This window comes from Corvus brachyrhynchos, unplaced genomic scaffold, assembly GCF_000691975.1.
Source record: "Corvus brachyrhynchos isolate BGI_N302 unplaced genomic scaffold, ASM69197v1 scaffold331, whole genome shotgun sequence".
Classification (NCBI taxonomy): domain Eukaryota; kingdom Metazoa; phylum Chordata; class Aves; order Passeriformes; family Corvidae; genus Corvus; species Corvus brachyrhynchos.
In genome coordinates, this window is record NW_008237229.1 from 1611167 (window position 1) to 1622709 (window position 11543).

Below are 11543 nucleotides of genomic sequence, written 5' to 3' on the forward strand. Positions count from 1 at the left end.
GTAGTCCCTCTGTTTTTTCTGGGGTGGGTGGGGAGCAGCAGTGGGTTTGTCCCACCTTCCCCCACACAGTGAAGACGCTGAGCTCAGATTTTATCTTTGTGGCACAGCTGGTGGCCTCTGCCTCCCCACAGAGGAGCTAGTGCAGTTCAAAATGTGACACTACACTAAAGTCAACAGGACTTGTGGAATGTAAAAGAACACACATTCCTTTCCCTGTCCATAGACTGAGGGCCAAGGCATAGGATAATGTTACTGCAGCTGTATTTGACCTTCCTTCTTGCAGGAGATCGGCGACTGGAGGGCCCCTCACCACACAGATCTCTGGGATGCAATAGGGCCCTCTTCTTTCAAGCTCATCATAGCACATCTTTTTGAAAGCAGCAGCTTGAGGTGTCACCCTAATTCTTTTTTAAGCAGTTTTCAAGTGTGTGTCAGCAAACTGGATCCTCAAGCTTCTTCCCCTTGTTGTCTGGTAGATGGGTAACTGCAAATTATAGTCAGCTAACAATTTACTGTGTCAGGAACCAGAAGATTTCTTGTCCCAAACCGCAGTCCCTTACACGACACCCTAAAAAGGCTACGGAAATCCGCATCTCTCAGTGCTGATGCATCCAGATTCTGCCTGACCCTAACAAACACAAGTATGACATTTGAAGGGCCATGCAGCAATAAAACAGAGAAACGTTTCCAGTTTGCAAGATTCAGCCTCCACCAGGGTAAGACACAAGTGCAGACAAGTGATGAGGCTATAGGATTTACATAATGTACAGTTACACTTTTAATATACATATTTGATACAAAAATTATAGCAGGAAAAGGACTCATTTGATTGTCGAATACAGTATTTTTGTACAGCATGAAACGTTCATTTCAGTTAATTATTTATCCTGTAGTAGTCATATCAGCTGTATAGGACTTCTATGGTATGTGTAAATGCAACCTGCCTTCAGACTAGCAATCAAATTAGGTCATTTGCTGGCATGAATATAGTCTGATGTTTGACTGTTCTCAGCTTTGGTATTTCAGTGACTGAATGCAGATGTCTGGCTCTTCATACTGCTTTATGCTTACTGATTAAACGCTGAGCAAAATAAAACGGTGGAGTGAGAAGCTGAACATGAGCTAGTACCAGGATCACAAGCAGAGCACCTGCTGCACAGTAGATAGTGAAGACTCTGCTCTCAAATGGAAGGAAGCATTTTTGGAGGGAGAAGTCAGTTGGTGTTATGCTGCCCTGGAAAAGAAATGAAGACTGTCACTTTGCTGTGTTACAGTGGGTTCTGAATCAGGAGTAAACACCACAGCTGTCAGATCTCCAATTTCTAAATCCTGTGTTGGGTGGCAAGGGTTGGGGCCAGTTTCCTAGTACCAGTGCCTTCCCCAGGGGGCTGAAGAGTCCATACCTTGCCGTGCTGGGCACTAAGTGGAATATTCACCAGGCCAACATTAGCCCAGAGGCCAATCTTCCCATCTAGCATAAACAGAGAGCTGGGCTCCGCATCTGATTTGCCTTCAAGAGGAGCCTAACTTTAGCTGCTGTAAATCCACCTGGAAGGAGCCTTTCCAGGCTAAAGTTAGGTTTTGTGAATGTGCCCCTTCCTCCCCCAGGCCCTCCTCCTTACCCAGTACATGCTGCAAAAACACACGTTGGCTAATCCAAATTAGGAATAGGAATTTCAACCACAAAGAACTTTTTTGGCTTGACTTTGCAGTTTAAATTAAAGTTTGTAACGGATCAAGGCTGAGGAGTTAAAACAGTAGTGAAGAGGATGCAACTTTAATTAGTCAACCTCTTGTTTTGCAGTGGAGATGCACTGTCTGGCGTGTGCAGAGAGTGTGTGTAGTTTGAAGGCAGCTACTCTCAGGAATATGGAATAAACAGAACTACTTTCAACAACAAATGTTAACAGTTGCATAAAATGAATTTAAATGTTTGGGGTTATCTGCGTATTAAGCAGTCTAAACTCAACAGCAGTAAAACATACATAAAAGATTTCCCCCTCCAAGTCACAGACTACTCTGTAAACAGATTGTAGGTTTTGCTTCTTACTCCAAGTTTCTAAGAGTTCTGTTTTATTTTTGAACTGGGGAACTAATTGATTTACCTCTAAGGATATACTGAGCACTGGAACTGCCTGCACAAGCATAACGAACACACTGTATAAAATGTGAATTGGCAATGAGGAGGCAGACTGTGGGCACATCACAAACACTTTTCACTGCATTAATGCATACGTTTGAAAACCATGATCACCATGCAAAAGGGTTTGAGGTGGATACAGTCTTGTTTTCATAGTTGGTAAATCAGCCAAGCCAAACTGGTCTTTCTACTGTTCAGTGCACAATACTGATTATTTTTACGAGTCAATAGTTTACAATGCACCCTCTTTCTAAGAAAATGTACCCAGATACTAATTAGGTCTTTAACAGCATTGCTTTGTACCACACAGAACATGTGGCTCCCACAGATGTACTTTATAAAGTGGATGCAGTGTACTGAGTGGGTTGGGTGGGTAGGCAATTTTTTTTTTAATTTTTCGTTTTTACAGGTAGAATCAGTTTTAAAATATAGCTGACTGCCATGTTGATTTATTTATGAAAGTTATCTGACAAAAATAAAAAATTAAAACTTACCATGATGAAACTAGGATTGTTTCTATTCCTCCAACTGAATGACGGGACACTGATTTCTGGGACTTTCCCTGCGTGCAGCACTTCACAAGCACTATGAGTGTGCCCACTGAGAATCAAACGGGGCTGAAACCACCATAGCAGCTAGAACACAAATTGGTAAAGCACAAAAATTAAGTCACAGCTAAAAAGAAACTGAACTTAAAATCCCTTTTTCTTTTTCTTTGAACAGAGTGAAATTATGGCAACTCTAATATTCTTACAAAGTGCTTTCTGTAAACTTCTGTTTTCCAGTAAGAAATGTGTTGGTATTGCAATATCAATCACACTCCTTTGGCCCTGATCCCAAGTACTGGGCTTTTTCTTTTTTTTTTTTTTTTTGTCATACAGATCAGAAGAACAAAGGCAACAGCATGCTATGGATATCACAAAGAGAAAAACTTCGAGTTTAGTAAAGCAATGCTATTTTCTCGTCTAAGAAAGAATCTTGTACTGACAATCTTTGAGTGAAGACATTTATGCAGAAGGAAAGAAATAATGACCATTAAGTTTTTAGGGATAGTTTACATTTTCTTGCAGTTACTAATTCAGCAAAAGCGATGCTTTCAAAGTGTTGGGAAACTGTGGCTTCATAGCAGGTGTGTCAATAATTTACACAGCACAGGAAGTACAGCATGCTGAAGTGGAGGTAATGGCACCACAGCAGATTTAAGAGTGCCAGGACTTAGGAGCTGTACCTGGGAAATCTGGCAGGACCAAGGCCATGATGGTGATGATCCTCAGGGGAGCAGCTCTAGCAAGCAGCCTCTCACAGGTCTCATTAGATAGGAGCAGCTGTGCTCCATTTTGTCTGAGCCAACAGCCTTATCACCATTTTTTAATCTATTTATATCTACACTCATGTCCCCCTCTCACCCACCCACTGCCACTCAAGTTCCCAAGAAATCAAACCTTTTGTGATGCCTCTTGAGACAGTACATCATACTTTTCTTTAAAGGGGATGTTTTTCTCCTCTGGAGGAGCGGAATCTTCTCCAGTGCATTCAGCATCACTTTTCCGATAGAGAGGGTAATGCTGGGAGTAATTAAAAGCAACGATCAGTTGTTAATGATCCAGCCTTTCTGGAACAGTAATAAATCCACAAAAACATGTCAATGTGTTGCCTCACCCCACCTCTAACACACCTGTAAAAGGATGGGTTCTGAAGCTGGAAGCTTTTCCACATCACGGCATCCTTTGTTGGAGTGATTCGGTTTCTGTGAATAAAATCAAGCCATAAGAAGGGGTGAAGGTAATTAAGCAATAGCTAGGTTTTAAGGGGTTAGGGAGGGTGGGGTGGTTGTTGGCTTTGGTTTTTTGTTAAGCAGTTTAGCTCAGAGTCGTGTTTAAATACTGCCCACTGTATGAACTTCTAAGAGTTTTACTGTGGACTGGTGAAACTCCCCATTCTGTACATGCTGTAAATACAGCTGTGCTCTTCCTGACTGCAGAAAGCAGCAGCAGGATCTCTGCACCAACAAGGCAAAGGAGTCTGAGGGCAGCCCAAGGGAGATAGAGTCTGGCAATTTTTCCACTGGGAGCTGGTTTCCTGATTGACTGCCAGCCCAGTCAGTCATGCTGCCTACTGTGCATCCAGTCAGCTTATGAAAAAGGGAAGAGGAAGGAAGTACAAGAAGCAATTGGATTTGATGAAAAAATACAATTAAAACACTGCTAGGCTACGAGGAAAGGACTGCAGTAGAATCAGGAAACTAAAGGAATATGCTTGAAGGCTATAAAACAGAATAATATCCATAAATATAAATGCAGGATTATTTATCTTGAGTCAAAGGGAGGATTACTGACAAGGAAGTTATAACACCATTAGTGCAAAGCAACAGTTAATAGTTGGGTAAAAATGGTTAAGAGGGATATGAGGGAGAGAAAGACTTGCTAACAAGTTGCAATGTGAATTGGAAGCAGATTTTTTTTAGGAGAGTCTGGTTCTATCCTGACTATGCTACAGTATCATCATTCCCATTGTGGCAGAGGAGTCACTGGCTGTAATCACATGTTTAATAATCTCTTACCTGCTGGGAGCAATTCAGTTTGTGAGAAAGTGCCACAAGTTTTGCCTCTGAGGTACGGCAGACAGCACAGCCATCACCCTCCATGGCTACACTGTTCACTAGGACAAAGCTGGAAAATACCAGAGGTGGACGAAGAGAAGTGGGGAGGACAGGAAGGCATTTCATTGTTCATGCACACGCATGGGATAAACTTCATTTTATAAAATGCAAGTGTTCCTAAGTTGGACACAGCTCAACAAAACAGCAGAATGTAACAGCTCCTGAAATCATGTGCTATAAATCCTCCTCTGAATATGTGTACCGTAGCCATGTCTCTGCCTGGTTTGCTCCGTTATACGGTTGTTAATTAGGTTGCACAATGTACCTTATGCTTCATGTTTACATTTCAAGATTTTTTTCTATTTTAATGAATACTTAAGTTGTATTCTAGCGGAATGTTAAAAGTTCATCACTAAATTCTAAATTCTGAGGGAAAGGAGAACTTACTTCTCTCCCCACAAAGTTTAGACCTCAGAGACAGAATTTGAGACACTGGATTTCTTCAGAACAACTGAAAAGCAGAACAGCACTGCATTTGGGTGGCTGCCCTGAACAAGCTTAGTTTTGTACTTTGCAGTCTCTGACACACAAAACAGGATTTTATTTGTAATAGAAGGTTTCCCTGTAGATTTCAAATCAACTTTGAACCTCTGCCATAAGATTCATACCCATTTAGTCACACATTCAGCTTGAGATACATCCCCAGTTCAACTATCTGTTTAAATGACAAAAATGAGCTGAATGCCTTCACTTAAGAGATACTAGTCAAGAGCAAAAAAACCTTAATTCTCTTTTAGCAAATTAAGCTGCTTTTATACCACAGATTTGTTGTAAAATAGTTTATCTAGGAACATTTTGTTAATAGTGCAGCTCATTGCAGTTAATGGACACCAGACATACAATCTGCAACTGCATGCAAGAATTCTGCTGTGCTGTTTTATCAAAGGGGACATTTTTTAAACAGTTGAAATACTTATCTACAGGACCCCACATCTGCATGATAAGCAACAGCTTTATACTGAGCATTCATGAAGCTCAGAGATCTTCCTAAAAGAGATACAACCATTTCCAGACCGGTTCAGAATTTTAAATTAAACTTATAATTTAATTAAATTATAATTTAATTAATTTTAATTACATTTATAATGTTTGCTTAATTAAGGGAACCAGTGTAAACCTGTAGGTTTTGAATCTCACGGTTCCACAAGTGAGTACAGCCCGAGGGCACACGTGACAAACACAGAGGGGCAGTGTGCCTTCCCTTCCTAAATCTGAACCTTTCCACAAACCCACTATTGCGTTCCCTCATCGGGTTCCTGCATGGTGTCTGAAGGTAACAGGGCACACAGCAGGCAAGTGCAGCCACGGGGACACAGCTGTGAGAGCAAACTGCACCGAGGTCTGCTCCAAGCCAAAACCAGCTTGTGCATTATTACCCCACCTTGTGGAAAAACCGTGGACATGCAACTGCTGTGTTCCAGAAGTCCTCAAACAAGGGTTAAGTTCTGCAGACTAAAGAAGTTATTAAAATTAATGAAACTCCTAATTTGTAAACACAGAGGGGGTTGGTTTGTGTTTCTTTATGAATCCTGCTGTTTACAGCCATGGCTCATTACCAGCTGCAAGGAAGTATAAAAGGCAAACCAGAGAAATGGATTCTGACTCCATGGTACTTTTCCATTTAAAAGGAAATTTTTACAATTTACCTAGCTCTAAGTACAGCTTCCAGTCCATATCAAACTACAGGTCTGTACAAAGTGTTTGGGGTTTAACACATCATAAGGTAGATGATTAAAAAAAATTTTTAAAGGCTCTAGGTTAAGCATTCCCATACTATTTCATTAGAAAAAAATTAGATATACTCACTTTATTCCTTTCCGAGTTACCAGCTTTCCTGAAGTAAAGTTGAAAACCTTTTCAAATCGATTTACCTTGTAAGTAGTCATTCTGTGTCACAGAGCAAAAATACAACTGAGGTAAGAAATTGCCACTGGATCTCATCTGACACAGTTGCTTTACAGGTTGTTGAGCATTCATGCAGCTTGCTGCTCCGTTATCCAGCTGACACAATCATTCAGGAAACTCACAGGGGTGCTGTGGCAGCCCTTGTGTGCTCTGGCCCTTCCCATCAGGGCAAGCACCAGCAGAGTGAGGGCACTTACACTCTTCTGTGCTGAGATAACAGGAGTGGAAACACTTTTCTAAGGAGGAGGCCCAAGGAAAAGCAGCTTCAAGAATTCCATGTCAGTGCAGAAGGATCAGCTCTGAACAACCCTCGTACAGTCAGAGAAGCATAAACCTGTTTTGTGCCCAGACCTTACTCTAAATTACGACCCTTTCTGATTTGATCATGATCAAAAAGTTTCTGTATAACCACAAAACAGGTCCCTCAGACACAGCACCAGTTACTGTGGGCATGCTGACACTTCACTCCTAGCACTTGTGTGCTCCTTTCACTGACAAGACTCACTCGTAATGAAACCCGATGTCGTGATTCCCAACGATGACCACCAGCTCCGTAGAAACCGGATACTTAAACATTTTCCGAAACCTCCTGACATCATCTGCCCATGCCTGCAAGAAAAAACAAAAGGAGAAATTAGTGCTGTTTCACAGCATCGAAGGGGACCACTGGTTTTGTAGTGGGTTTGCATGGTGAGGCTTTGGTACTGGGGGGGCTGCAGGGAGGAGCCTCCCCCATGTCCCACAGAGCCAATGCCAGCTGGCTCCAAGATGGACCCACTGCTGGCCAAGGCTGATACTGCCGCTGGGATAACAGAATTAGGAAGGTGGCATAAAAGGAAACTCTGCAACTGCAGCCAGAGAGAGGAGTGAGAATTTGTGAGAGGAGAAGCCCTGCAGACACCAAGGTCAGTGGAGGAGGAAGGTCTCTTTTGCATTTTCTCTCCCCTCTCCAGCTGAGGAGAGAAGTGTTAGGGCAGCTTTGTTGGGCATCCAGCCAGGGTCAGCCCATCACAAGTGTGTAACACAGAAGCACAAACTGAGATGTTTACATTTTGTAAGTTTTATATGAGGGGCAAAACTGTCAAGGTACTACCAAAAATGAAGGAGAATCACAACATTTCAACTCCTATCTAAAAGACTAGAAACATCTACCAACAGGAAAACTGTGGCAGAATTAAACAAAGCCGTGCATATCTAACCTCCATCATCCATTTCCTTCAAGAAATCCCCATTTTTTGAAACAAGAGAGCTGATGATGTCATACCTGAGGTGAGCTCCATTTTCCTTCATCAAAAACATCTCCCAGAATAAAAACAATATCTGGCTGCAGTAACCATAAAGCAGTTTGGAAAGATCTCTCCATTTGCCATTCCCTGAAAGGAAAATACAGAACCAGTTATCACTGCCTTACCTCTGGATCCTCAGCTGTGAATACACAGCCACAGCCCAGCAATGGGAATGGGAAAATGGCTCCTACACACTGAAATACGAAAATATATTATGAAATTCAAATTAAATACTTACAAATCAGATGTAAGGACAGTAGGTGCATCTTAACCTGGTGGGTAATTCCACCATGATACAATCAGGACCAACACATGCAAGAAGTAATAGCAGCTTGTTTATTTTTTCATTACAGTTCTAATGAATTGCTGTTTAATGTAACAGTGAATTATTGTTCCATTAGCTACTACTAAAAATGCAAAAACTGGGTAGAGATTATTCAAAAAAATTAATAATTACCTTCTTAGCTTATCCAACCAATGTCCTTTGATTTCACCAAGTAGATGTGTATCAGCTAAAATTATGGCCTTTAGGACTGAAGCTGAAGTTTCTTTTTCACTCGTGTGAGCTCCACCTTTCACATCTGGCCATCGGCATTGAAATATTACCACATAGTAAATTAAAAATTCACAAAATATTAACACTGAGCTGACAAAACACACGAGTTTCAGCAGAAAACAGAGCCTCCTCTTCAGAGGGAGATTCTTCACAGTGGTTGAGCTAGAACTCAGCATTGCAGTACCAGCATGAGAAAATGGCTCAGGTTCTCTCTTGGATGAAAACACCTTGGTCTACTCAAAGGATCACGTTGGGCTTTTTGTCAGCACAAAATCCCTGTGGATAAAATACAAAATAAAATATTCATTAGGTCAGCATTCCCTGTGGAAAGCTACCATGCAAGGCCTACAGTGTCAGCTTCTTGTCACGCTGAAAGGTTTGGAATATGTAATTGACCTGAAGAGTAAAGTTCTCCTCCAGGCACACAGAGCACAGAACTGCACTTGCTCCAACCAGCACCAAGGAAACCAGATTAAAGCCAGCCAGGATCTTGGTGCATGATGCTTTTTCTAGAACTTTTAAGTGAAAACACTATGAGTGGGGGTCAAAGGCAGGTAAAGACAGAGCTTAGCTTGAACAGCAGCTGCAACAAAGAAAAAAAAAAATCCATTAGGATTCTTATAGAATCACTTAGGTTGGAAAAGAGCCCCAAGACTGAGTCCAAGCCTTAATCCAGCAATGGCAAGTCCACCACTAAACCATGTCCCTAGGTGCCACATCCATACATCACTTAAATACCTGCAAGGATTGTGACTCCCCCACTTCCCTGGGCAGCCTGTTCCAATACAGGACAACCCTTCCAGTGAAGAAATTTTTCCTAGTATCCAATCTAAACCTCCACTGGTGGAATTTGAGGCCACTTCCTCTTGTCCCATCACTTGTTATGTGGGAGAACAGACCAACACCCCCCTGGCTACAGCCTAATTTCAAGTAGTTATAGAGAGCAATAAGGCTTCTCCTCAACCTCCTTTTCTCCAGGCTAAACAATTCCCAGAGGATATCTTCTGGCACAAACACAGAACATGACTACACCTCATCAATAGCACTGCCACCTTTAATATGGCTCATTGTAATCTCCAAGAACCAAGGGCAATTTACTATTCCAGAACAAGTTTACAGGAGCTTTCCAGGAACACAGGCGCAGATACACGGGTAATTAACTAAGGCTGCTTCATTTCTGACAAGAGGAAAACAAGAAACATCTCAGCCTCAGAAAAAAGAAACTTCACTGCAGCTGTAGAGAAACAGCTAATGAACTAAATTGGTGAGGTAACTGTATTTACTGCTTTCTGCTGCCTTGGATACCTTGTAACCTAAACAGGGAATGTATCCCTCTTGAAACTCCAGTATTTTTCCTGTTTCTTCTACAGCCCTTGACACGAACACTTTTTCAGGGTAAGTGCCCACAAGAAAGCATCCCAGTGGAGAGGACAGAGGCACCAGCCCTTACTCTCCAAGGAAATGCCTCAGATCCCAAGTCCAGCCTCTCAGGGTCTCAGTCTGAAGAGCACTGCAGGTCTGAAAGCCCCGCTCTTTAAAGGTAAACAGTGTAGCATGGTCACAGTAAAGGGACTCCAGGTGAGCTATAGAGATGCTGCTTCACAGGCTCAAGAACAACTTCCAGAGAAATCCACAAAATGTGGTCCCCCACGCAACAACGGGATTGCAATTTTGCTTTCTACAAGAGAAAAATCCTAATTTAGGACTAATATCCAGGATGTGAGCAATTTGAACACAGTATTCAGTGATTAGCAGCCCACGTCTGAATTGACTAAATCTGACTACAGCTGTGAGTATTCAGTACCTTTGAAAATTTATACCCCAAATATGAGGAAAATTAGGACAAAATTACAAAGCCACACAAAATTAGTGGATTGTTTCTAAAATCTTGGCCTCAGTAACATGCAGAACACAGAACAAATTTAAATTGCTTCACTGTCCTATGCACTAGCCCATTTGATTTATGTCTCATGGAAACTGAGTTATGACACGTGATTATTATATTATTTTTGTAACCAAAACCCCTATTTGATAATAGCCACTTATTTTCAAACACAAGCTTCCCATATCAGCACTACAAAGTACTTATTCAAGACAAAGAACCATTAGCCTGCACCATGAAACATTTCTAATATGCATTATCAAGCAGTAGCATGATTAATACTTAATTGCATGGAACTCAGTTCTATCTAAACTTGATTTAGCAGGAGAAAGCCACTGACCAGACGTCACAATTCCACAGTATGTGGAACTACACATTTAGACTGATTAACTTGTTTCATATTCATCTCATCTGCCCTTTAACTAGCAACCAAAACAACACCACCTCACTTGTACATCTCACAAGGAGGCAAGATTAAAGCAGAGGTATCTGCTAACTGGCACAGCAACAAGGACAAAAAGGTAGGCAAATTCTTATCCAAACACACAAATGTATATGGCTCTATCCTGCAGAGTAGGAAGTAGTACTTTATTGGAAGTAGACTGGTAGTCTGAGACAGTCCCTCTTCCAACAAAAACAGTATTAATTTGAACAGAAAATGCCAGTAAGTTGTTTAACTTGCATTAGCCATGTCCAGCAAATAAATAAATAAGCAAATGAAAATCACATCTTCAAGAGCAAACTGATGCCATCGAATTAAAAAAAAAAAAAAAAAAAAAACAACACCATCAAAAGAAACCCACACCAGCAAACCAAACCTGCAATCAGTAGAAAATAAAAATATCGTCAAGGCAAAATTGCCATGTTCAAAAGTCACAAGCAGCAAGAGACAATCAATGCCACAGAGCCGGTCACTTCCATATACATTTCTCCTCCAGCGTTTCTGCTGCTAATTGTTACTATTTGGGGATTTGTACCGCAGATGTGGAAGTTGCGAGAGGTGCCCCATCTGCACCCGACACTGCCAGCATTCCTGATAGTGAAAGGAAAAGCGGAAAGGGAAATTAAAAAAAACACGAACAACCTCAGAGAAAGCAGGAGATGCAGATGGAGCT

The 11543-nt window shown here is 41.5% G+C and overlaps 1 protein-coding gene across 8 annotated transcripts in view; it reads right to left on the reverse strand.

The window, feature by feature from the left end:
* MPPE1 (metallophosphoesterase 1) overlaps positions 1-11543 on the reverse strand; it is a 33715-nt gene that overhangs the window by 1074 nt on the left and 21098 nt on the right. For 4 of the 8 annotated variants that reach the window (XM_017729459.1, XM_017729456.1, XM_017729454.1 and 1 more), the window contains 9 exons: positions 8448-8822; positions 7969-8077; positions 7210-7313; positions 6606-6686; positions 4701-4809; positions 3816-3887; positions 3583-3705; positions 2635-2775; positions 1-1234 (listed from right to left, as the gene is read on the reverse strand). The exon at positions 1-1234 is cut by the window's left edge and continues 1074 nt beyond it. In XM_017729459.1, coding sequence (XP_017584948.1) covers positions 1052-1234; positions 2635-2775; positions 3583-3705; positions 3816-3887; positions 4701-4809; positions 6606-6686; positions 7210-7313; positions 7969-8077; positions 8448-8722 — 1197 coding nt within the window. In that variant the 5' untranslated portion in view covers positions 8723-8822 and the 3' untranslated portion in view covers positions 1-1051. The other 4 variants (XM_017729458.1, XM_017729455.1, XM_008630069.2 and 1 more) reach the window with 4 other exon arrangements.